The following is a 26,299-nucleotide window of genomic DNA, read 5'->3' on the forward strand; positions in this document are numbered from 1 at the left end:
AAAAAAAAAAAAAAAAAAACCAACACCTTTTATTCTAACATTCTTTGTGGGAGCAGCCTTGAAGCCCTGATGCCTGCCAGTAATGGGTTTCATCCTGTCCTAAAGGTGCTTCCAGCTCATCGCCTAACCTTGAGGGGGCAGCACTTAAGCTATTTTCTCTGTTGCAGAGATGGCTGAGGGATTCCACTGCGTCATTGTGCTCCAGACACACTTCTGTGATTGGCGGTGGGCCTGGAAGCGGAGGGAGAATTTGTACGTCCACCACGAGCGGGTAGAGGGGCTGGCCAGGAAGATGGTGCTGCGGAGGGCCTTTATTCACTGGAAACACTGTATCCTTTGCACCACCCAGCCCTGTCTGTACAGCAAGAACAGCAAGAGTTCACCAGCCTATAACACAAGAGTCAGGAGATACATGGGAAGTAGTTACCCAGCAGTTTAAGACAGTTCGGATCTCTGTTGACTTCTTTTTAAAATTTTTTGTTTCATTTTGGGAATATTCATACAAAAGAGTGCATATAACAAACATTTATAGTCCAAAGAATAATGGTAAAATGAGCACAACTCAAAAAAATAGAACATTGCTCACACCCCAGTCTGTTCCTCCCTGACTACATTCCCTTTCCTCCCCCTCAGAGGCATTGCCGCTGCCCTGATTTTGTTATCATTTCATTGCTTTTTTCTACCCATTAGATGGTAGAAATAGCCACAGCCATTTCTGCTTCATTTCATTTCTGTTTCAGATTTGTTTAATTTCATTGCTTTTTCAGAAAGCCATCTGTCCTTGGTGGCCCTGTCATTATGATCCTAGCTTCCATTCATTGAGCTGTTTACTGTGTGCAGACATTTTGCATTATCTCATTAATCCTCATAGCAACCCTGTGGAGTAGGTCTCACTGTCTCCATTTTACAGATGAGGAAACAGGTTGGGGGCTGCTAAGTGGTTTTCAAACTCATTGGCAGAGCCAGGCTTTTGACTCCAGTGCACCTTCTTAATTGCTGCCCCTGCTGCAATATGTTCCCAGGTGTGGGATTTGGACTGCCTTGGGTGTTCACCCACACTTTTGTTTGTTCACTGAACTCTTACTTTGTTTTAAACTCCTGCCTAAATTCTGGAATATAGGGAAACTTAGAGACTAACAGTAGCTCATTGTCTAGTGGGGAAAGTAGACATGAAAACCAGTCTTTGTAATGTGGCGTGATAAGTGCTATCATAAAAGTTTTTATCAAGTCTTGCTAGGGCTACTGTGGAGATCTAGCCGAGGAGGTGATGTTTGAGCTGAATTTAAGCCTTGGGGGATGACACGTTCTCCCAACAGGGAGGTCGGGAAGGGCGGTTCAGGTGTAAGCAGTGGCATTTATGCAGGTGTAGGTGAGGAAGAGCAGCCAGGGGTGATGACCGGGGTCTCCAGTGAGTTGTGGGGTATGGAGGGCAGGTAGATGCAGGCTGGGGACCGGCTTATAGGGCCCTTGTGTGCAGTGGTCAGGAATTTGGGCTTAATCCCAGTGGCGTTGGGGATCCTTTGCAGGTTTTTGAGAAGAGAAGTGATGCAGCAGATCTGTACTTTAGAAAGGCTAAAGCTCGATGGTGGCAGCGAAGCTGGCACAGGGGGACCAAGTCAAGTGTACTGCACGGTGCTGGGGGTGGGGACAGAACCGGGGAGACCTGGGAGGGGGCAGCAGATGGACTTGGCAGCCAAGAAGATGGAGGGGGTGGGTGGAGAAAAGGTTTGAAAATAACTCCAAGGTTTTTAGCACAAACTTCTGACTGGATTGTGATGCCAAAACAGAATGCAGGAGAACTTGGAGCAGGTTCTGCTTAGAGTTTGAAATGCTTACTCAAACTGGTGGCAGTTTATCTCAACTATTTTTGCCTCTCATGAAATGGGCACGAGAGGGGAGAAAGGCAGATAAGTAACTCACATGGTTCCCCTTAGTTCTTTCTTCCCTGGGTTGTCAGGGGGAGACAGAGGCGGACACCAGCCCACCTGGCACACCCATCATCTCCTGCAGCCGGGGCCCTTCAGATGGGTCACTAGGATTGCTCTGGGCTGGGGTGGGACCTTGTTGAGACAAGAAGCCTTAACTCTGGTAGACATGCTGCTGTGCGCAGAGGCAGCTATGCGACGGAAGGTGGCAGAAGAGCACCACAGGCGAGGCTTGCTGGTAAGGGCGCTACAGCCTCGCTCAGGCAGCCACTCCTGGGGGACCTGGCCCCTATCATGCTCCATAAGTGATTCTGGTTGTGTGGATGGCTTCCATCATGAAGCCCCCTTCATTGTCATGTCCCTATTTTCATTTTGGATCAGAGATGGTGATGGTGTGGGGTCAGAGGGTTTTGGGGCTGCAAAGGAGCCTTAGAAGTGATCTAGTCCTTGGGTGTTCTACATGGCAGACCCCCTTTTTAAGTGGTGGAAACCTAGTCTTCAAAATCAATCAAGGTAGAGATGATGTGGACAAAGCTAGGTCTGGGAAGTAGTGTCTGTTCTACCGGCTACTCTTCCCCACCTTCACCACACGAGGTGGCCTCCGAACACTTTCAGGAGCCTCTGTGGGTCCACAGAGCACGATATGAAAAGCCCTAGTTGCTTCGCTTCTGTCTCAGAAAACTGAAGCTAGGCTGTGGGGGATGTGCTTTGCTTAGTCACACGTGAGACATTTTTGACAGGAGCCAGGCCAGCATGTCCTGCCTCTACTCCACCCCCACCCCCACCCCCAGTCACCTCTCAAAATTCCTTCTCTCCCTTCTATTTTATTCTTACAAAACTGCATTTATAATTGTGTAAGCATACACATTGACCCCACATGGCAAAAAAAAAAAAAAAAAAAAACCCACCATAGGCTGGAAGTCTGTCTCTTTTCTGAGAGGCAGAGTTGACGTTTTGACCTTTGTCTGGTGTTTTCATCTGGGTCACAGGGACCTCTCCTGGTCAGAGGTGCGGGTGTGTTTGTTCCTGTGCAGTATCTGTGGACGGCAGGGAGTAGTCCCACAGCTAGTTATTAAGTGTCTACTGTGCAGGCTGGCTTGTATCAGGCTCTCAATTGAATCTCAAAACAGAGAAACACTCTGGGACATGGGAGCAGCTGTGAACAGCTACTACTGAGCTTCTTGCCACCCTCTTGGGCATTGCTCTTATTGTTACAGACACACCACTGATTTGTGTCCATTCTTCTTTTCACAGCATTTTTGCTTTAGAGCCCTAAAAGACAATGTGGCCCGTGCCCATCTCCAACGAATAAGAAGGAATCTTGCTCACCAGCAACATGATGTCACGGTGAGAGTCCTCTTCTGTATCAAGGCACCTCTTCTGATGGCCATTCTCTTTTCCTTTTAACCTTTGTGCTTAGAGGTTTGTTTGGACCTTTAGACTCCAGATCCTTAGTGTCCATTTTCTTTAGTAATCTATGCCAGAGGCTGGAGAAACTCTTATTCTTCTCTTGTTTAATCCCATTTTTTTTATCTGTTTGCTAAAAAAATTGATAGTTGAATCAGAGGTCAGGGACTGTGGATTCCAACCTTGACCTAGGGAATACACTTTAAGTCTTGCATTCCAGGAGGCTTTGGTTATGTTTGCACTGTGAGTCTGTTGTCTTCAGTGGTTAAATTTACTTGAGGGCAACAAACATTCTATCTCCACCTGTAGATTGTGTTTCTGAGTGTAGGAGAAAGGGGCATTCTAATTGTGAAAATGTTCAAGCATACAGAAAAATATAAAGAATAGTGTAATAAACCTCTATTTTACCATCTAAATTCAACAATTGTTAATATTTCCTTTTTTTCCCCAAATCATTCAAAGTAAATTACAGACATTATGACACTTTTACACCTAAACATTTCAGTATGCATTGCCCAAAAATAACATTTTCCTGCATAACCACAGTATCATTATCATCCCTAACAAAATGAACAGTAATGCTCTAATATTAACCAATACCCAACCCATATTCATATTTTCCCAGTTGCCCCCAAAATGTCTTTATATCTGTTTTATTAAAACCAGGATTCAATTAAGGATTGATGACTCACTCTACATTTGGTTATGTCTCTTAAGACTCTTAATCAATAAGTCCCCCCACCCCCACCCCCACCCCCACTTCTTTTGTTTAAACATGTTTAGTTTTCAATTGTAAAATACACAGAATTTATCGTCTTAACCATTTTTAAGTGTACAGTTCAGTGGCATTAAGTACATTCACATTATTGTGCAACCATCACCATTATCCATGTCCAGAACCTTTTTCATCTTGCAAAATTGAAACTCTGTGAATTAAACAATAACTCCCATTCTCCTTCTCCTCCCCCAGCCCCTGGCAACCACCATTCTCCTTTCTGTCTCTTTGAATTTGACTGTTCTAGGTACCTCATATTTACAGTATTTGCCCTTTTGTGATTAGCTTATTTCACTTAGCATAACGTATACTATCTTTCTTAATAACATTAACTTTTTGAAAAGGAATGCCAGTTATTTTGTACGGTCTTCCATATTCTCCAATTTTCTGTTTCCTTCTGATGTCATTTGATTTTCCTTTTTCCTGTGTAGCTCTTATAAACTAAAAGTTAGATCTAAGGGCTTGATTAGATTGAAGTTAAACACTTTTTGGCAAGACTACTTTATAGGCAGTAGTAGGTGATAAGATCAGTTTTAATTTCTAAAATGGCTTTGTCTTCCATGAGGCCCAGATTAGGAATACCTTCTTCATTCTGATTTACATAGATTTGGTAGATCCAGCTTTTTGCCTTTTATGTTGGCCCAGAATAGTTACATATTGCTCGGCCATAATTATTTTGCAAATCTGTTATATGTTGGGTGCTCCAAATTGAGGTAATTAATGCTTTGGGGGAGCTTACAGTCTTCTGGAGTTACAGATTTGCTAACTAATGGGTCAAGAGAGATCATTTTACCTTTTGCCTTAATAAACTTCTGTTTCCTTCCTGTTTTGCTGCAGCTACTGCACAGGTTCTGGAACCTCTGGCAGTCTCAGATTGAACAGAGGGAGGAAAGTGAGCAGCTCCCCTTCCTGTGTGCTGCCTGGGACCACTACAGGTAGGGACTGTGGCCTTCAGGCTCCCCAGGGGCCCGTTGTGACTGACTGGCTGGTCTCCAGGAGTCATCATCACCCTCAGTGTGTTACTGCGGCAGATTGAGAGAGGCCCTGCTGTAAACCAGTGTTCCTGAGCTCGCCTTTTCCTTTTGGTTGATGGGATGGGAGGTAGAATGAGGACGTTTGTGCTGGTGCTCGGCCACCACTGCCTCAGTTTTCAGGTGTTAGTGACGTTCCATCTTGGAATGTAGGCATTGATAGTGTCACAGAGACGGCCCAGGCAAGTGGGTGTTTGTGGTTTGGTCTTGGAGGGTGTAGAGTGTGTCCTCAATTTTTTAGAGTTAATCATTCATTAAAATAAATAAAAGCACCACATGTCCACAAGAAAAACTCAGAATGTATAGGAAAGAAGTAGAAAGTTAAAATAAAGGCTGCCTGGACACCTTCCTTCGACCCCTTAGTCTTACTATTCAGAGGGAAACACTATTCACTTTCTTGCTGCAAGAAATGTTCGATAGGGCTTCCCTGGTGGCTCAGTGGTTGGGAATCTGCCTGCCAATGCAGGGTCACGGGTTCAGGCCCTGGTCCGGGAAGATCCCACATGCCCAGAGCATGGGCCCGTGAGCCACAACTGCTGAGCCTGCGCTCTAGAGCCCGCGAGCCACAGCTACTGAAGCCTGTGCGCCTAGAGCCTGAGCTCCGCAACTAGAGAAGCCACCGCAGTGAGAAGCCAGAGCACCACAATGAAGAGTGGCCCCCGCTCGCAGCAACTAGAGAAAGCCCGCACACAGCAACGGGGACACAATGCAGCCAAAAATAAAATAAATTTAAAAAAAGAAAAGAAATGTTCGATAAACCCTCTCCCAAGAGTATAATTAACTTATTTTGCATAGTTATAGGTATGATTTGAGGACAGTGAGGTCCTCTCACTGTTGTGGCCTCTCCCGTTGCGGAGCACAGGCTCCGGACGCACAGGCTCAGCAGCCATGGCTCACGGGCCTAGCCGCTCCGCGGCATGTGGGATCTTCCCAGACCGGGGCACGAACGCGTGTCCCCTGCATCCGAACGCGTGTCCCCTGCATCGGCAGGCAGACTCTCAATCACTGCGCCACCAGGGAAGCCCTGGGGCACTTTTTAATGAGTCAGTGAGAATCACAATATTTAACTGAGTCAATTTGGAGTTGTCAGGATGTATCATTATTCTAAATGCTGGTTTACAAAACTGAATGTGGTTCTCACTCTCAGTATCACTGTGTGAAAGCATGTCACAGACCCAGGTGGTCCTAAACAGGCCCCAGAGTTTGGCTGTAAAATCAGAAAATTCAGGATATTTGGGGGATTTCATACATATTACCTGAGTTCCAGAGACACTGTGCTTGGTGGTCTAATTACCTTTACAAGAAAGTTGTCAAATTTTGAGGGCAAGCCACAGTCCAAAATCAGGGTGGGGGTTTGGCAGATTTCATGTCAGAAAACAGGTTCTTATTTCCCTTAGAATGAAACCCCTGGGGTGCCTTTAACGCTCAAGATGTACCTATGCCCAGATTTACCTTCCTTAAAATCAAAACAAAATTCTGAAAACCTGACACCTGAAAGTGGGAGGGCAGTTACCTTGGTGTTGTGTGTTTCATTTCAGAATAACATTGCTACGCAAGTGTTTCAAATTGTGGTTACAGTATACTCAGAAGAGGCGATCCCAGCAGGTATGGAGTTCCTCAGAGCAGGGAGCTCTGCTGGCTTACATTCTTGGATACGTTTGCTTTGGAAAGATTCTCGGAAAAGGCCTGTACCAAGAGGTCTGGTGTTCTGATTTGGAAGAGAGGGTACTGTGAAAAGCTCAAAGGTATCTGCCCCAGAGCCCCCCAGGGATGTCAGAAAGTCTGCATAACTCCTGTCCCTTCATCTGCTTTGAAAATGCAGCTGCTCTCTGAAGGTGGTGAGTGTATCAGCCATTCCATTCACATCTTGACCCAAATTGTTGATTATATTACTCAGCCAGCCCCTCCTGAGACCTTCAGGAGATGTTGGGGAAGGTGCAGAACCTGAGCGCCATATCCTAGAGCTAAACGGTGTGAGACCCAGGTGCCCACAGTGGTGGGAGGAGGCGGGGGTCAGGCTGAGGGATTAATGAAGGCAGGTAGAGAAAGACGGATTCAGTTCCATTTAAGAAAGACTTACTGAGCGGCTGCTATGCCTTAGATGCCAGACCAAGAACTGAGGATACAGCTGTGATGCAAAGCAGACAAAGTTCCTGCTCTCAGGGGGCTTGTAGTTTAGCCCCAGGGTGGCTCTAATGATGGCAGGTAGCCGTCTGGAGCGCTGAACGGAGAAGGATTTTCCAGGCCACATTCAGGCGCAGGGGAGTGTGTGTTCAACTGATGATGTCCGCACAGGCCTTGCAGTGGGAGGTGGACTACGCAGGCCTCTGTTTGGCCGTCCCTGCGGTGGAACGGGGAGGACACGAACGAAGCTCCTCCTGGTTATTTTTGTGCTGTCCTCTCCACCCCCTCCTCTATCTGCTGCTCGAGTCTAACAGTGAATCTAAAGAGTTTGGCTGGTTCCTCGGTTTTGGGAGGCGTACAGACTCCTTTGGGAGCTGGTTCTGTCTGCTTCTCTCCCCATTCCTGTTACCGCTCTGCCCCTTCACAGCTGCACTCAGTCAAGCTGCTGGTCCTTCCCTGAATATTCTCTGCGAGCTCCTGCTTCCCAATCTGCCTGCTGCCCTTTCAGCTCAGGTGTCACCTCTTCCCCCTGCTCCACCCCTCGTGCAGCTTTCTCATAGCATGTTGTTGGCTGGCCTCCCTCCCTGCCAGGCTGGGGGCTCCTTGAGGGTACAGCCTGTCCTGCCTCATTCTTCTCCTGAACTGTTGACAAAGGGTAGCTGCTGACTAGTACTTGGATGAGTGAATGAACACAGGAGTGAACAAACAGATGAGCTGCCGGTGATTGCTTCAGAGTTTTCCCCAAGGATCACCACAGTTCTTGGTGTTTGGATGGGGCTAACCCAGGGCATGGCTTGTTTTTGTGTCACCTTTGCCTTCCACACCTAGAAAATGTTTAGAATTGGTACATTCTTTCACGTCCCTTTGGATTATGTGGCTGTTTCGGAAAGGACATTGCCATTGGGTCTCTTAAGCTCATTGAATGCAAGCACAACAGAATGTGAAGAAGGAGCCCTTTTAGAAAAAGAACATGAGCCCCAGAGTTGAAAGGTTATGTGTATTCAAGGTGGAAAAGAAGCAAAGGGTCTCATTTAGTTTCTCCCTGAAAAAAGGGATCTCCTCGACCCTGGGGCCCAGCACTGGTAGAAGGTCGAGGGTCAGAGTCCTTATCTCTTACAGGGCTCCAGCACGGCCTGCACAGTGGAAGGTCTGAAAAATAGTAAGAGCCCTGCTCAGCTGTTGTTTTGTTTTGGTTTTTTTTCAGCTGTTGTTTTTTAAAAAATCTTTAGCTAACAATCTGAATGTTATCTCTTGGTTTAGATATCCCAGGAGCTCATCAGTTCCTTCTATTTTAGGAAAAGATAAAAATATTATTTATTGTGGGTTTCTTTCTATTTAAAAAGTAATATATAAAGAATGGCAAGAATGTTTGCTAATTGTTGAAGCTGGGCAATAAGTTTGAGGGGATTCATTATACTATTGCTTCTACTCTTGTTTACATTTGAAAATGCCCATAAGCAATATGTAGACATCACAGAAAATTTGGGAAGTATAGGAAGACATAAAGAAGAAAAAATTAAAATACCCATAATCCTGCCTCTTAAGATGACATTAGATGAGTAAACCTGGTATTTTTTTTCCCTCTGTGTGGGTAGGAATGTGTGTACCCATGTATTCACAAACACACACATAGGCATGCTGTTTAGTTTTCTATTGCTCTGTAAAAACTCACCCCAAACTCAGTGGCTTAAAACAACTACCATTTTATTATGCTTAAGGATTTTGTGGGTCAAAAATTGAGACAGGACGTAGCAAGGATGGCTGGTCTCTGCTCTGTGATTACTGGGACCTCCACTGGGAAGATTCTAGCGGCAGGGGGTTAGAGTCTTCTCGAAGTTTCTTCACTTACAAGTCTGGTTCCTGGGCTGGAATGACTTGAAGATGGGGCTCTACTGGGACTATTAACCAGAGTGCCTGCATATGACTTCTCCAAGAGGCTTGGGCTTCCTTACAGCATGGTGGCCCCTGGGTAGTCAGACTTCCTGTGTTGCAGCTCAGGGCTACAAAAGTGAGTGTTCCAGTGAACAAGACAAAAGCTATGTGGCCCTTTAAGACCTAGCCTAGGAAGTCACTTAGTGTCACTTTCGCCATACTCTAGTGGTCAAAGTAGTCACTGTCCACCCAGATTCAAGGGAAGGAGGATGAAAGAATTTGCAGTCCTGTTTTAAAAGCTGCCACACGTGTATATGCTTTTCCTCCCAAGTTTTGGATCATGGAGGCATATATAGTCTTATGTCAGTTGTCTGTCTTCTTACTAATGTATCAGTGAAATTTATAATAAAGTACAAATTTAAATAATCTGTACTACAAATAAACATTATAAACAAAATCAAAAGATATTTTACAGGGTCGGAACAAAATTCATAACACACGAGACAAAGGACTAATAAATTTAAGGTTGAAAAAGCCCATATATATCAGAGTTAAAATGCTGACAATCAGTAAAATGGGCAGTGAGGATGACCACTTAGGCCATAGGAAAAATGTTTAGATAAATATATATCTATACACACGCATACATAGACAAATGTATAAAGAGATGCTTAACTCACTTTTAATTAAAGGGAAGCATTTTCACCTGTCATGTTGGCAAAGATTAGAAATAATGATTTTCATTTTAAAAAATGTTTGTGTAGGAAGCAACCCTTCCTCGAGAGTGTGACCCTGAAAGGTCTTTTTCTTTTTAATGTAAAGTACAAATAAAGGTCATTCATTGTTTTACTTCAGCTGTTGCAGGCCAGAGCAGACAGTCACTTTCAGCGGAGAGCCCTCCCTGGGGCCTTCCAGGCATGGAGAAGGCTCTGGCAGTGGCACCAGCGGGAGCGAGTCCTCTATGCCAGAGCAGCACGCTTTCACAGGTACACCGTGCGGCTCCTGTCTGCTCTGGGCCAGGCGTCTCAGGTCCAGTTCTGCCACCCACATAGCCATTTGCTTTGTTTCTTAGCCTGCCAGTCCCCTAGACCCTGGTTCTTCCTTGATTTTCAATAATGTGGACTCTTTGAGCTCATCTAGCAGAAAAAGACAGTCACTGTTTCCCCTGGGAAAACTTGTGTCTATCTGTGTAGCAAGTGCTTTCAGAACAGCCCTGGTTTTATGCCCATTCCCTCGTTACAAGCCACAGTGAGCTGCATTAAAGCTGCCCGTTAGCTTTCTGGATCAGAGTGTGGTTGGACCTCGCATCGCCTTGGCAGGCTTTCTTGAGCGTGATTTCCCTGAAACTCTTGGTTCCTGTTCTGCTAGACCTGGCTTTTTGAAGTCTTGAAATTATCATTGTCAACAAAATTAGAACGGGCAAGGAGCAGGGCTCCATCCTTTTAGCTCTCACAGGGGCAAACTTGCCCAGAGCCAAGTCCGTGCTACCTATTGGTGGAATGTCATGAAGAGATTATTAATGACTAACTGTTGGCCACTGTGATGGGTGCAGTGTGATGGGAAAAAGGAAAATATAGAAGCTCATTTGCCTGTGGTATCGTCATCTTCACTAATAACTTGCTTCTCACAGCAGTCCTGATAGAACAGGTTCAAAGTGATAAATGACTCACCCTTGTAACAACCATTAAATGGCAGAGCCAGGGTTTACATTCAGTCTTCCTGATTCCAAAGTCCAAGTACTTGCTACTGGATCAAGAGGAATATCTTTCTGATGACTGGGTGTCAGCACAAGTTCTTCCAGAGCTCAGAGCTGGTGCTGAGGGAAGTGCCCTGGGGAGGCTCTCTGTGAGCTGGGGGTGAGGATGGCTGACGGGATGAGGAGGGCCAGACTGAGGGGCTGCCTGCTCCTACAGGTAGATGATGGACAGGTGTTTGAGCAGGTGCATGGAACTAGTACGTTGACAGTTTGGGATTTTGCCCTGAGGACAGTGTGCATCAATTTAGGACAGTGAAACAAGGGGGAGGGACATGCATTGGGAGAAGTTGCAGTGAACTTGGCTTTGGAGGACTCTGAACGCTGGTTTGAGAGAATCAGCCAGAACCCCGGGCTCCTTACACAAAGTTCAAGATGTTTCTAGGGGGTGGCCACAAGGAAAAGTGGCTGACGTGGGCTAGCACTTACCTCTGCCCCCGCCCCTTCAGAGAGCAGCTGCGCCTTTCCTTAGCTCCTGTGTTGAGGTCTAGTGTAAGATTCATTCAAAAAATGGCTTCACTATGAAAACACACACATACACACCCCTTTGTTTTCTTTACAAATGAGTCATGTTTGGTTCTATTGCTTTTTTGTATTTTGGCATGTTGTGGGGACCAGAAATTGAGGGTACCTTCAAAGCAGCCAAGAGGAGCTCCTAAAAGAGGGCTTTTGCTGGGGGGCAGGCATGGGTGAGTTTAGAACCATCACTTGAGACAAAAGGGTGGAAGGTGAATCAGAGGCAGGAAGTAGCACAGAGGCTTGAAGGATGGCGAAGAGGATCTAGGCGTTATCTTTTTCGGGTTTAGTGAGATCTTTTTAGAAAAGTTAGTTTTTCAGGTTCCCACCTTCCTGGTTCACAAGAAGGCAGAGTGATTGAGAACCTGGCCTAGAAGCCGACAGGCCTGACCGAGTTCAGACCCTTGCTCCATGCTTGCCAGCTCTGTGACTCTGGACAAGTCACTCAGTCTCTCTGAGCCCCAGTTTCCTCAAGTTTAAAATGGAGATGATTTGATAATAGTCCTTATCTCACAGGGTTGTCATGAAAACTAAGTGGGATAATCCATGTAAAATACAAGCAGAGTGCCCAGCATAAAGTATTAACTGTCCCCTGACCCCTAGAATTGATTTGTGACTCTTAGGGTAAATTAATATCCATAGGTTTGGTTTGGAGTTTAGCAAATCAAAGTTCTAAATAAATGTGTATGTTCTATCTTTCCATAATCCTTAGGGTATTTTAAAAAATATTTTAGGAATACGGATGGAATTTATGGTGGAATCTCATGAATTATGAATAAAAATGGTAGTTTGTTAACCTGCCAGTGAAATATTATACTGAGAATGAGACAAGACTCATTTGCCTTTTTTTTTTTAATTGAGCTAAAATTTACATACAGTGAAAGGTACAGATGTTAAGTAAAGAGATTGATGCGTTTTTACAAATTACATCTCTGGATAATCAACACCCCAGTCAAGATACGGAACATTTCCGTCACCCCAGAAAGTTCCTTCAAGCCCTTTTCCAGCCAGTTCCTATCCTGCATAAATAACCACTGTTCTGATTTCTGGCATTCTAGGTTAATTTTGCATGGTTTTGAACTTTGTACAGTGGGATCATGCAGTACGTACTCTATTGTATCTGCAGGTCTTTTAAAGTTCAGCGTAATGTTTTTGAGATTGTGCCAGGTTGTTGCATGTATCTGTAGCTGTTTTTTATTTGCCGAGTAGTATTCTACTGTATGAATCTAAGACAGTATTTTGATCCATTTTAACAGAGGAGTTGTTTCCAGTTTGAGGCCATTATGCGTAAGGCTGCCGTGAACATTTGTTTTAGTGGAATATGTTTTCATTTCTCTTGGGTAGATACCAAGAAGTAGACTTCTGGATCAGGGGTGGGTTTATGCTTAATCTTACAGGTGGTTGCATCATTTTACGCTCCCACCAGCACATCTGAGAATTCTGGCTGCTCCACATCCTCACCAACTTTGTTTTTGACACAGTCTTTTAACTTAGCCCTTACGGTGGGTGTGGAGTGCTGTCTCATTTTCCTGACGACTAATGATTGTCCAGCATTTCTTTAAAGCCTAATGAGCCAGGAACGGAAGCCTCTGTAATTTGACCAAGTCAGATTGATTGCCAGGAAGGAGGGCATTCCAGAGGAACTCTGGAATGCTGCTGTACCTGAGGGAAGGGAATTTGTAACATTTGGGCTCCCACTGAAGGAACTGAGGAGACTCTAAGAGAAACAGGGATCTGTTTTGGATTGATTGCTGTTTCTGAGGCAAGTTGAGGGAGGGACTCACTAGGGAGAGCTGTCATGAGTATCCTCAGGAGTGAATGGACATAGCAAAGCTTGTCTGGGGCATCACTGGTGAGGAAGCAATAACCACCCAAAGAGGGGGTCCTTGTGGCATCTTGCATGACGTTGGGAGAAACAGTGTTTCTTTGCAGTTGGCTTTCTGTGTGACTGATGAATGGTAGAGCTGTTCTTCTTTTCAGTCTGAGCTGATTTTCATTCTTTGAATACCAGACAGGTTTTGACTCTTTCAGCCTTTATCATGTGCTTATTGACCATTTTATATCTTTTGTGAAGTGTCTGTTCAAGTCTTTTTCCTCACTTTTTAAAAAATTGGGTTATATGTCTTTTTAAAATTCTTATTGATTTGTAGAAGTTTTTAAAAAATATATTCTGGTTTGTATTATTTCTTTTATTGGACTGGGTATTAAAAATATTTTCTTCCAGTGTGTGGCTTGCTTTTCCATTTTTTAACAGTATTTTTTTAAATTGAGAGCATAATAGGTGTTTATATATGTACTGAAATGAATTAATAGTTGTTGGGTTTTTTTGATGAGTGGAAGTGTTTAATTTCGATACAGTCCAGGGGAACTTTCCTGGTGGTCCAGTGGTTAAGACGCTGTGCTTCCAATGCAGGGGGCCCAGGTTCAATCCCTGGTCAGGGAACTAAGATCCCACATGCTGCACAGTATGGCCAAAAAAACCAAATTAAAAATAATAATAATAAAAATAAAAAGTAGAAAAATTATATTGTGGTGGTTTAAAATTTTTTTGATATAGTCCATTTCCTCAGTTTTTTTCTTTTATAATTAGTAATTTGGGGGTTCTCTCTAAAATAATTTGCCTACTCCAAGATCTCAAAAGATATCTTCCTACATTTTCTCCAGAAGCTTTATAGTTTTAGCATTTACATTTAGGTCTGTGATCATCTTGAATTTTTTTCTGCATATGGTATGAGGTAGGAGTCAAGGATTTTTTTTTTTTCTGTTCTTCAGTTTTTTCCAGCACCATTTCTTTATCTTTTTAATATTTATTTATTTATTCATTCATTCATGCATGCATGCATGCTGCGCCAGGTCTTAGTTGTGGCACACAGGATCTTTGTTGTGGCATGCGGACTTCTTAGTTGCGGCTTGCGGACTTCTTAGTTGTGGCATGAGGACTTCTTAGTTGCGGCTTGCGGACTCTTAGTTGCGGCATGCAGTCCAGCACCATTTCTTGAGAAGATTTGCATTCCCCCATTGAATTGCCTTGGCACGTTTGTTGAAAATCAATTGGCCATATATGTTTGTATCTATTTCTGGACTTTCTTTTCTGTTTCATTTATCTATGTGTTTAATGTGTTTATTCTTATGCCATTAAGATACTATCTTGATTACTGTACCTTTATAGCAGGTTTTGAAATCAGTTTATTCTTCCTGGGATTTTGTTTGGAATCACACTGAATCTGTATAGATCAATTTAGGGGAGATTGGATATCTTAACCATATTGAGACTTCCCATAAAAAGAACTTGGTACATCCTCCATTTATATAGGTTTTCTTTAATTTTTCTCAGCAGTGTTTTGTAACTTTGCATTGAAGTTATGTATATATTTTGTTAAATTTATTCCTAAATATCTTATTTTTTGATGCTGTTGTAAATGGAATTACTTTTAAAATTCATTTTCTAATTGTCCTAATATATAGAAGTACAGTCGATACCTTGAGTTCCATGACCATTCTAAATTTCTAAATTCACTTACTAGTTTTAGTTCATCCTTCCTTCCTTCTTTTAAAATTGCATAGGGTTTCTGCATAAATAATCATGTCATATGTAAACAAAGGCAACTTAATTATACTTCTCAGTCTGTAGGCTTTTTTTTTTCCTCTTATTGAACTGGCTAGGATCTCCAATAAGGTATTGAATAAAAGTGATAAGAGGGTACATACTTGTCTTTTTCCCAATCTTAGGGGGAAAACAAAAGCAGTTAGTATTTCACTCTTGAGGCGTTAGCTTTTTATAGATGCCCTTTATTAGACTGAGAATGTTCCCTTCTATTCTTAGTTTTCTGTTTTTATTATGAATGGTGGATAAATTTTGCCAGATGCCCTTTCCACATTACTGAGATGATCATATAGTTTTCCTGGTTTTCAAATGTTAAATCAACCTTGTATTCCTGAGACAAACCCAACTTGGTCATGATGTATTATCCATTTTACATATTATTGATTTTGGTCTGTTAATGTTTTGTTAAAATTTTTTAGATGTACTTTCACGAGGGATATTGGTCTATAGTTCTCTTGTAATGTTTTGCCTTTATTTTCTGAAAGGCTTTTTAAGGTTGGTATTATTTCTTTAAATTTTTGATGGAATTTCCTAGTGAAATTATCTGGGCCTAGAGTTTCTGTTTTTGTTTTTTTGTTTTTTGCGGTACACGGGCCTCTCACTGTTGTGGCCTCTCCCGCTGCGGAGTGCAGGCTCAGCGGCCATGGCTCACGGGCCCAGCCGCTCCACGGCATGTGGGATCTTCCCGGACCGGGGCATGAACCCGTGTCCCCTGCATCGGCAGGCGGACTCTCAACCACTGCGCCACCAGGGAAGCCCTGTTTTTGTTTTTTAATGAGAAGGTTTTTGATTACAGATTTCATTTTGTAAATAGATACAGAGCTACTGAGAGTTTCTTTTTGTGTCAGTTTTGGTAAGCTCTGTTTTTCAAGGAATTTTTCATTCTGTCCAGGGTGTCAAATATATTGGCGTAAAGCTGTTCATAAAAGTGCCTTTTGGAACTTCCCTGGTGGCACAGTGGTTAAGAATCCACCTGCCAATGCAGGGGACACGAGTTTGAGCCCTGGTCTGGAAAGATCCCACATGCTGTGGAGCAACTAAGCCCATGCCTCACGACTACTCAGCTTGCACTCTAGAGCCCGCAAGACACAACTGCTGAGCCCACATGCCACAACTACTGAAGCCTGCACGCCTAGAGCCCATGCTCTGCAACAAGAGAAGCCACCATAATGAGAAGCAAGTATACCACAACGAAGAGTAGCCCCCACTCGCCACAACTAGAGAAAGCCTGGGCGCAGCAACAAAGACCCAATGCAGCCATAAATAAATAAATAAATAAACAAATAAATTTATATTTAAAAAGGTGCCCTTTAATGTCTGTAGCATCTGGAATGATACCACCACTTTCATTCCTGATTTTGGTAATTTGTGTGTTTTCTCTTTTTTTCTTGATCAGTCTTGCTAAGAATTTGTTTTTTAAAGAAGCCAACTTTTGCTAATTTTCTTGTTTATTTTTCTTAATTGATGTAAGCTCTTTATTTTGTTCTTTCTACCTACTTTAGATTTTTAGTTTGATGTAGTCCATTTGTTTATTTTTGCTTTTGTTTCTTTTGCCTGAATGAGGTGTATCCAGAAAGATATTGCTAAGACCAATGTCAGAGGTTGTACTGCCTGTGTTTTCTTCTAGGATTTTTATGGTTTCAGGTCATACATTCAAGTGTTTAATACATTTTGAGCTAATTTTTGTGTGTGCTGTAAAATAGTGGTCTAGTTTTCTTCATTTACATGTGGTTGTCCAGTTTTCTCAACACTTTTTTTTTTTTTTTTTTTTTTGCGTTACACGGGCCTCTCACTGTTGTGGCCTCTCCCGTTGCGGAGCACAGGCTCCGGACGCGCAGGCTCAGCGGCCATGGCTCACGGGCCCAGCTGCTCCGCGGCATGTGGGATCTTTCCGGGCCGGGGCACGAACTCGTGTCCCCTGCATCAACAGGCAGACTCTCGACCACTGCGCCACCAGGGAAGCCCTGGCATCTGTTTTTTTAACTACTTCCCCCAAGAATTTGTGTAGCAGCAGCCTGGCAGCTCAGCATGGACTGGAAAGACTTTCACTGTGAGCATTGAGCACCACTGGTAATTCAACGTGGGGTGGATGAAGAAATAGGGTCTCAAATTCTGAGTCTTTTTCGTACCGTGTGGGTGAGGCCAGAAATAACGTGGAATGTGTTGAGTCATTTGTGGGTTTTTTGTCTGTTGTCTGCTTTCCTTCCTCCCCACCTAGGCTTATTTCGCTCTTAATGGCAGTGTGTAAAAGAAAAAATCCAATTATTTGGAACTTCTCATTCTTTTGGAGTTGTTTACTCTTATTCATTTGGGTTCTTTTAGGGTGATGTTAGAGAAGCAGTTGTTTGCACTTTGGTGTCAGAAGATATCTCAGCATCGAGAACACCGCTTGGCAGAGAGAATGGTAAGTGGTTCTCCCCTAGGAGGTACTGGGACCAGGAGGACTTGCTTCAAGCCTTTGCACTCACTGCCTCCCCTCCTAGGACGCTATCCAGACTCAGACCCACCCTGAAGGGCGACCTGCCTGTGACCAGGACTCATGAGGCAGGGGCAGGGTCTGGGCATTTGTTTCCTTTGTCAGTGGAGTTTACAGATGGCTCCTGGGCCAGAGCAGCTCCTGCACATCCAGTTCTTCTGCCTTGGTCATCGTTTGTGGCCTGCAGACTCCCTGGCTTCTGTATCGCCTCCTACTTGACCCATTCTGATCTCTCCCTACCGCAGGCCATACTCCACGCAGAGCGGCAGTTTCTGCGGAGGTCCTGGTCCACGTGGTGCCAGCAAGCAGCAGCACATCGCCTGGAGTGGCAGCGACAAGCAGTGGCCTGTGCCCACCACCGCCTCAGGTGGCTCAGGAAGGCCTTCTGTGTCTGGAGAGAGAGTGCCCGAGGGCTCAGAACAGAGTGAGTGGCCGCTTCTGCCTTTGAAGCCCTTCCCAGCTCAGGGCAGCTTTGACTGTAGTAGCAGCGCTGAGCATCATTCTGAGGGGTCGTGTTAGCCTAGACTCTGGTCTTAAGTTCTGGAAATTCAACTTGAAACAGTCTAAGCAAAACCAGGGCTGTAGGGAGAGGCTCCTGGGGCATCACATGGATCTCTGGGCTCAGGAACTCGGCTGGTCAGACGTGCCTATGGATCTTAGGTCCTGTCCATCAGCTACATCCTACTCGCTGATTTGGGCCCATTCGAAGCAACTGTGCCCAGGGACAGGTCGTGGCAGTTTTTACCTCGCCATGTGGTTAGGGGCCAGGGCAGGTGCCCCTGTGTTCCCTGCCTTGGTTCCTCTCTAGATCTACTTCATGCTCTGAGGGTCTCTCACCTCTCAAACTCTGGCCACATTTAACCTCCTCCTCAGTTACCTATTACCACACGAATACAGAGCCCTGTGAAGTTGTCCACAGAAATTTGATTTTATGTGTGCTTTTCTGGGTGGAGAACCTAAATCCTTTGGCAGCTCTTCTGAAAGGGTCTTAGTTCCCGTCCATGTTGAAGAACCACTGAGCAGGGGCCAGGGGCTGCGAAGGGGTGCCCCTCGAGAGGGGCCTGGGTTGAGCACTGACTGTCTCCCCACAGGAGGACGGGCAGGGCACGGGCTGCACGGTTCCACGCGGCACAGCTCCTGTGTTGGGCCTGGAGCAGGTGGAGGGAGGTGAGGCTTTGGCACAGGTGCGGCCCGCGTGGGGTTGTGGGCAGGTGGAGCCATGTGTCAGGCTGACTCAGGGCGAACATACGGTCTCCTCCACGGTCCCTCGGAAACCACCTGCCTCTGAGTGTGGGGAGGAGGCCAGGGTGCAGGTGCAGTGCTCACCTGGTTTCATGAGATGATTGGCTCACAGTTCCGTGTTCTGTTAGCTGCCAGGCTGTTCTTCCATAACGCTCTGAATTTAAAGTTCCTGGTCTAACTGGTCACAGGCATCCTCTTCAGGATGAAAAATGTTAAAGCTGAAATTGGTTAGCGTTTACCCGCAGCCAGGCACTTGCTCCCTATGAGCCTCACAGACCCCTAAGAGGAACATGTTTATAGAGGCGGATGCTGGGGCTCGGAGGTTAATAAGCACCTTGCCCAAGCTCCCCCAAACGAAGTGTGAAACAGAGGCACATCCGAGCCCTCCTTAGCCCCGGGCCCACAGCGGCCAGCTGTCTCCTGTGTCCGCAGCACCTGGCCCTGCACAGTGCCGAGCAGCAGAAGCTGATGCGAGCCGACCTGCATCGCCAGCACACCTTGCTGTACAGGGCGCTGCAGACCTGGCGGGTAGGAGAAGCTGCTTTCCTCCAAATCTCCTTGCCTGGTAGGGAGGGGGGTTCTGGAGGCTTTGTTTCCCTTCCTTGTTCTTCCTGCCTCTCCCAAAACAGAGTAGTAATTCCACAAGACTCAGGGCAAGTGCCCTGGCCAGTGGGTCTTACACTGCAGAGCTAAGTTCTCCCATCCTTGCCTGGGGTACCAGCCTTACCACCAGGGGGGCTCCTTGTCAGGGGTCCAGTGGTTGGACTCACCAGGTGAGAGCTTAGCAAGTCCTCTCCCTGTTGTTGGGTGGGCTCCTGCCCACTCCCCGCCCTCTGTGGTGAGCGCTCTGGGCATCACAGCCCCTGCACCTCTGCAGCTGCCTGAGAGTGGGGAGTGGTGTGGGCCTGGGGCAGCCTCCAGTCCTCCTGGTCATCTGCAGGTTTACCAGAGCCGGGTGCGGAGCATCCTTCAGGAGGTGGCAGCCAGGGAGAGCCAGCACGAGAGGCGGCTGCTGCGGTGAGTCTCCACGGCCCCAGCCCAGCCTGAGGAACAGGGAACAGACTACAGACCCGGATGGGTTGGGGGCCCTAACGAGGGCCAGGCGATGGGGCCTGGCTGCCTCGTGCTGCTCAGAGAGTGGCTTTGGCTTTTCCACAGCAAGCACCGTTCCCTGGGCCCCTCATGTCTTGCCACCCGCACTGTGTGCAGAGCCAGGACTCTGGGAAGCAGCTGCACCATCTCCTGCGTGTCTCACTCGTCTGAGCGCCTCTCCCTGCCCAGTTCAGACCTGCAGGATTCGCCTTTTCACCTCCTCTCAGCTCCCAGTCAGTCCCCCCACCCCCGGCTCTCCAGGCCTTTCTCCCAGCCTCTGGGACCATCTGTGTCTCTCACACCCGTGGACTCACTTATACCCCTCGGCTCCACTGCCTCCAAAGCCTGTCCCGCAGCTCCTGCTGAGCCAACCTCTACCCTATTCCCTCCCTCATTTCCGCTCTTTCTTTTCCTGCCTCTGTGTTTGTTTAGCACATGCTGTCCCAGGCTGCCCATGCCCTTCCTCCATTTTCCCCATCTCCACCTCTCTTATCATGGATGCATCACCTGTGTCACCGTCACCTGGAAACGGCTTAGTGTTCCCTGTGGTGCGTGAATGCACGAGGCTGCGGTGCCTGTGGTGCTCCCACGGCACCTGCACAGAGCAGCTCAGCCTTGTGCAGTGTGTGCAGTTTCAACGTAAATGTGGCTGTCAGCACGACAGATACACTTGGGCATGGGGAGACCTGGATGCAGGACCGGGCTGAAGAGCCTCGCAGTGTTCACACCCATATCACACTGTCCCCCCATGTACCCGCAGGGGTGCATTACGTCGCTGGAGAGAGAATGCTGTGGCCCAAGCGGACGAAGCAAAGAAAGCCTCTCGAGCAGCAGCTCACTACAGAAGGACCCTGTGCTCCAAGGTGGGCCCTGGCAAGCCAGCTGGCTGCCAGGGGGTGGGGGCCGTGTTCCTGTGAAGGGGTGATGTTGGGGGTGGCTGTGGAGGTTTGAGCTGAATGAGGAGCCTAGAAAACGAGATGGCTCCCTTCTCCAGCACACACAGCTGTGCCCACAGGTGGGTTTCTTCACTTGTTTATTGTACTGAAGTATGAACCAATATCCATTAAAACAAAAGCATGGCATGTAGTGAGTATGAACCAGCTCTTACCAGAACCAGTATTTCCCACACACGTGGAATTTTCCGCTGGGACAAATCCTGTAAGTCACCACACCTCTGTCCCTTTGTGTCGGCACAGGATGCTTGGGTGCCCCCCTTCCCCCATCCTGCTCATCGGCCTCGCGGGATTCGTGGCTGTGCGGGCTTTCCGTAGAGCATGCAGGAATGTGAGGTCATTGGTCATTGTCGCTGGGAAGTGGCCCCCAAAATGCCACTTGGTGTGGCCTGGGCCCACGTGCTGGGGGAGGGACATGGCTATGAGAAGAAGACGTGTCACTAGACAGGAGACTCAAATGACATGACAGAGGTGGTACCTGGACTCTGGGGTGTTTTAGAAGAAAGCAGTTTGCTGGGAGCCCCGCACTGGCGGCCGAGACTGTGCTCACAGCTTGGGAGCCTCCACAGATGTGTTAATTACACATGGTCAGGGCGCAGACTGCTCTCAGGAACACTCCGAGGCCAGCGTGTGTGTCCCCTCCCCTAGAAGGACGGTCAGGACTCTGCTTGGCTTCAGGGCTCAGAAGGGAGGAGGCCTTTGTGGGAGGATGGAGTTCGTGACTGTTTGGGGAGCGGGCACCCCCTGTGTTCTGCTACTGTGATTTCATATGTACCTCATGTGTGAAAGTGCGTGAAACGTAAGGCTTCCACTTAACAAATAGTAGAATGAAAGCCCACGTGAGGACTTGACTTCTTCGTGGCATGGTATGAAGTTTAGCTCCTCTGGTCCCGTCTCCTGAGATACAGGGCCTCCAGCGAGGGTGCTGGGCATGGTTGCCTGCCATCTGCGTGGACGGCAGGCGCTTCCTGGAACGTGTGTGAGTGCCGTATGCCTGGCCTCATTCCACGAGGAGCCACCTGCAGAGCTGGGGTGACCCTGGGGAGTCGGGACATGCCGTGATCACCCCTCTATTCTTCTGCCCCTTAGGTCCTGATCGCGTGGCGGGAGGCAGTGTCAGTGCAGATATACTACCGACAGCAGGAGGGCCAGGCTGTCAGGGACGCCCAGGTGGCGCTGAATAGGGGTAAGCGGGCCCGGAAGCTGAAGAGAGGCCTGTGAAGGACACAGCTTTCTTTATTCTCCCAAGGTGCTTCCCCTCAGTCTCTGTCTCTTTCTCATGTGTATTAGCTTCCTGTTGCTGAGGTAACCAAGGACCATAGACTTTAAAACAACAGAAAATTGTTCTCTGAGTCCAAACTCGGGTGTTGGCAGGGCTGTGCTCCCTCCGAAGGCTCTAGGGGAGGCCCCTTTCCTGCCTTGTCCAACTTCTGATGGCTCCCGGCAATCCTTGCTGTTCCTCAGGTTGTAGACAGGTCACTCCAGCCTCGGCCCTATTGTCACGTGGCTGTCTTCCCTGTGTATGTGTGTCTCTCCTTAGAAGGACACCAGTCACACGGGATTAAGGGCCCAGCCCCAGCCCACTTCAGCTGTCAGTTACTGCACTGCACCGACCCTCTGCCCAAATAACATCAGCTCTGAGGTTCCAGGATGGACGTGAACTTGGTAGGGAGTAACTAACTATTCAGTCCAGATACATCTTCACTTTCTCTTCCCAACTGATTGCCAACCAGTTTTTATTAAAATGAAAGGCCAAGGCTTGAGACCTACAGAGAAATGCAGACACGGAGCTGGAACGGGGGACTTGGGGGTTGCCGGGTGGGGCACTTTGATGGGAAGGCGGCGGCTGCTTGTCAGGTCAGCCCTGTCGTGTCAGAGTCCGCTTCCTTGCCCGTTTAGGGAGCAGGGACTTGCCTGGTTGGCCCCAGGTAGTCCCGTGACCTGCTGTACAAACAGCCTGGGAAACGGTCCAGATGGAGCCTCTGTTCAAGAGACGCGTGGAAACAGAGGCCCTTGGCTCTGCTGCGGGGAGTCTGATGCTCTAAAGAGGCAGCTCCTATTAGAATAAATGAGAAAACAAATGGAAATGTTTAAATCAGACCAGAGAGAAAACGGACCAACTTGTTAAATTGGCTTAATAGCATTTGTTCCAGGACAATCCACTTAGGTTTGGTTCTGACTAGTTCTTGTGTTGATGAACACAGATCCTGCTTCCCCCTGAATGGAATCCTGGGGTCCAGAATCCCGCACCTGGTCTGCCCTCAGCATGCTTCTGTGTGTCCTCAGGCTGCCCCTCGCCCCAGAAACCAGGGCTGTGTTTCTAGTCATTCCCAGGAAAGATGCCGAGGGGCTAAGCCCGTCCCTGGTCTCTGCTTGAACCAGAGTTTTGGCACCGGCGCTGCATGGGCCTTCCAGTTTGGGTCAGGTGGCCGCGGTGGGGAGGTGACAGGCACAGGACACAGCTAAAGCTTCTTCCCTCCTCTGACCTGCGGGCAGCAGCTTTCCTTAGGGTGGCAGCATGTGGCTGGCCCTGGGCTCGCTGTGTCCATTAGGGCTGGTACACAGGACTGGGGAGACCATGTGAGAAGACACTGTGTTGTCAGCACACAGCAGATGTGCAGTCAGTACCTGTGGGACCGTGTCTTGGCTTAATTAAGGCCTCTGAGTCTCAGGCACACCTTGGCTGTCCAGGGCTGGGCTAGGTGCTGCAAGAGGACAGAGTCGTGGACACTTACGCTCATCAGTGCTTGAGAGGTGCAGGCAGGGCCTCCTCTCAGCCTTGGTGTCTCCGTCTGTGGATGGGGATGATAGTACCTGCCTCTGGAGTTGATCATGAGGGTCCAGTGAGGCTAAGATATTCCCACGTAAAGCAGGACCTGGGAAATTTCAGCACTTAGTGCTAACACCTCCAAGCTTGTGAACGTGGCTTTCCCTGCCCACCTCCGGCAGGTCCCGGAGGACACCCCATCTTGGCCTCTGTGCCTTGGGGTCAGCTCTCTTCTGTTGTCTCTAAAAGAAACTTCTCTTGGGGCTGAAGAAGAGGAAAAAAATCAGAAGAGAGTGCTTGCTCCCTCAAGAGAGAATCTGGTGACACAGACTCAATGCAGGATGTGGCCCCTGCCTGCCTGTGGAGCTGGGGCAGGACACGGCCAGCAGACACCTTGCTTCTCCCCAGCCTGTCTCAGGCTGCCTGGGCCTCTGAGCCTCATTTTCCTCCCTGGAATATGGGGCCACTGTCTCCCACTTCCTCACACCCAGGGTCTTTTCGTTCATGTGCCCAGCAGCATCTTGTGGGCAGCTCCGCTGGGGCCCTGGCACACCTGCGGTCGCTGTGCACAGGCTTATGGCTGGGGGCGGGGTGTCCTTGGAGGGCCCAGTGGTAAGCAGCATATCTGGTTCCAGTCAGGGTGTGCATAGTCACTGAAGGTGGGTGGCCAGAGCTCTCCTCCCAGAGTGGCTACCGTCCACACGTGGTGTCTCACCGAGTGTGGGCTGACACCCCAGTTCTGTCCCCACACAGCCTTCTCCACCCTCTAAACTTTCACCGTTGCATAGTCATCCATATATTGATACTTCCTCTAAAAGAGCAAACTGACTCCGACCCGCCTTAGGCTGTCTCAGGACCTGGTTTCGGCGCTGGAGGGACCGCAGCCGGAGCGCAGCCCAGCAGAGGATCCAGATGGAGAGGGTGGTGCAGCATTACTGCCGGCAGCTGCTGCTGCAGGCCATGGCCCAGTGGAAGGTGCACCATCTGAGCTGCATCAGGAAGAGGGTGAGGCAGACAGCAACTCCCCGAGTTCCCCTGTGCGGCGGGGCTGTCTGGGCCAGGGGACCGCATCGCGGGGAGGAAAGGTCTTTCCAGAAGCACTTACTGCTTCCGTTGTGGATGCTGGGTGGTTGGAGCCCTGCGGGCGCAAGGCTGCCCTTCTGGGTGTTCAGTGAAGGCTGGGGAAGCCGGCCTTCCGGGTAGAAGATGGCTCAGCAAAGAACTTGGTTCAGTGTGAACCATGCCTGTCAGAGCTGGGTGACCTACCGACGCATCTGGGCACCCCTGTCTGGGGCAGGAGGCCCTTGGCTTCAACCAGGACGACTCCTGGTGGTGGGAGGATGGTTCACTTGGGCCTGGAGCCTGCACTGCCCACAGGGGCTCCGGGTGTGGGCACCTGGCTGTACCAGGCACACAGCCTCCTGTGCACGCTCTCTCCCCAGCTTCTGCAGAGACAGGCTGCCCAACTCCTGGCCCAGACACTCAGCCGGACCTGCTTCCACCAGTGGAGACAGCAGGTGGGAGCCGTGGAGAAGCCCCTTCTCGCTCCCCCTCCTCCCGCTGCCTCCTGAGCCTGCCTCTAGCTCATCATTTCTCATACCACCCTCTTCCCAGGGTTCCCCCATCCCCAGCCACCTCCTGGCACCACCAGCTTCCTTCACTTGGAATCTGTTTAAGGCCAAGTCACTTCAGGGCCATGTTTCTACAGTGTCATGTTGAAAAATTGTCAGGGTAATATTCAGAAATTAATAGGAAATGCATTTTAGGTCTTTGCCAAGGCCTTGATAAAACACCCGGTGGGACTGCGTCCTGCTCTGGCCCTTCACGGTCCAGGTCCCTCTCACCCTCGGGCCCGCGGTGCAAGCAGTCCCAGCTTTTCTCGCTGGAGCCCGCTGCACTGCCTCACTGCTCCAACCCCAGAGCTCCTGGCCTTCGTTCCTCCCAAAAGAGCTTCCTTGATCCCCCCTTAGGGAAGGCCTGACGAGAGGGTCGGAGAGTGACCGGGGCCATGGGGTCAGGGTGGCCTCCCTAAGGAGACATTTTCTTTCTGGCCCATAGCTGGCGGACAGGAGGCGGGAGCAGCAGGACACGGCACGGGCCCTGTGGTTCTGGGCCTTCTCACTACAGGCGAAGGTAATGGGCTCCCCGTCCCAGGAGAGGACCATGCCCCAGTGGAGGGAGCCTGAGCAGGAGGGCTGGGCCTCACCTCCTCCTCTCCCTGGAGGTGTGGACTGCGTGGCTGGGCTTCATGCTGGAGATGAGGAGAAAGAAGGCGCGGCAGGAGCGGGCAGTGCAGGCCTACCACCAGCAGCTCCTCCGGGAGGGCGTTGCACGCCTCCTGTGCTTTGCAGCGGGCATGAAGGCCTTCCGGCAGCAGCTGCATGCCCAGCAGCAAGTGCAGGTGGGCCGGGGTCCTCTACCCCTCTGTGGAGAGCGGGTAGGCACAGCACGACCTGACCAGAGGCTGGTTGCAGGCGGCCCACAGTCTCCACCGTGTGGTCCGTCGCTGTGCCACGGTCTGGAAGCAGAAGGCGCTGGGCCTGGGCAGGGAGCCTCAGCCCCCCACGTCCACTGTGCGCAGCAGGAGAGTGACGTTTGAGGGTCCCCTTCCCAGCCACCTTGCTGCTGGGGCTGGCGATGCCTCCCTGGAGACCAAGAGGACAACAGCTCCTCGTGGGCTTCGGGGAGCTCTGGACAGCCTGGCGTCGGCCGCTGGGGACACCCAACTCCTGGAGCTGTGAGTAGCACGTCCCTCACCACTT

The 26,299-nt window shown here is 48.5% G+C and overlaps 1 protein-coding gene across 9 annotated transcripts in view; it reads left to right on the forward strand.

Moving 5' to 3' along the window:
- The window catches only part of SFI1 (SFI1 centrin binding protein), a gene marked incomplete at its 3' end in the record, with an annotated part of 77,871 nt that overhangs the window by 48,012 nt on the left and 3,560 nt on the right, over positions 1 to 26,299 (forward strand). For 5 of the 9 annotated variants that reach the window (XM_081251678.1, XM_081251686.1, XM_081251680.1 and 2 more), the window contains 18 exons: positions 168 to 329; positions 2,093 to 2,163; positions 3,180 to 3,272; positions 4,945 to 5,042; positions 6,677 to 6,743; positions 9,990 to 10,120; positions 17,330 to 17,411; positions 17,729 to 17,907; positions 18,575 to 18,650; positions 19,158 to 19,253; positions 19,666 to 19,742; positions 20,578 to 20,680; positions 21,860 to 21,956; positions 24,382 to 24,542; positions 24,980 to 25,054; positions 25,596 to 25,670; positions 25,762 to 25,938; positions 26,012 to 26,274. In XM_081251678.1, coding sequence (XP_081107804.1) covers positions 168 to 329; positions 2,093 to 2,163; positions 3,180 to 3,272; positions 4,945 to 5,042; positions 6,677 to 6,743; positions 9,990 to 10,120; positions 17,330 to 17,411; positions 17,729 to 17,907; positions 18,575 to 18,650; positions 19,158 to 19,253; positions 19,666 to 19,742; positions 20,578 to 20,680; positions 21,860 to 21,956; positions 24,382 to 24,542; positions 24,980 to 25,054; positions 25,596 to 25,670; positions 25,762 to 25,938; positions 26,012 to 26,274 — 2,083 coding nt within the window. The remainder of the gene's footprint in view (positions 1 to 167; positions 330 to 2,092; positions 2,164 to 3,179; positions 3,273 to 4,944; positions 5,043 to 6,676; positions 6,744 to 9,989; positions 10,121 to 17,329; positions 17,412 to 17,728; positions 17,908 to 18,574; positions 18,651 to 19,157; positions 19,254 to 19,665; positions 19,743 to 20,577; positions 20,681 to 21,859; positions 21,957 to 24,381; positions 24,543 to 24,979; positions 25,055 to 25,595; positions 25,671 to 25,761; positions 25,939 to 26,011; positions 26,275 to 26,299) is intronic. The other 4 variants (XM_081251679.1, XM_081251682.1, XM_081251684.1 and 1 more) reach the window with 4 other exon arrangements.

Source organism: Mesoplodon bidens (assembly GCF_964165515.1).
Source record: "Mesoplodon bidens genome assembly, chromosome: 13".
In the NCBI taxonomy this organism is placed as follows: Eukaryota; Metazoa; Chordata; class Mammalia; order Artiodactyla; family Ziphiidae; genus Mesoplodon; species Mesoplodon bidens.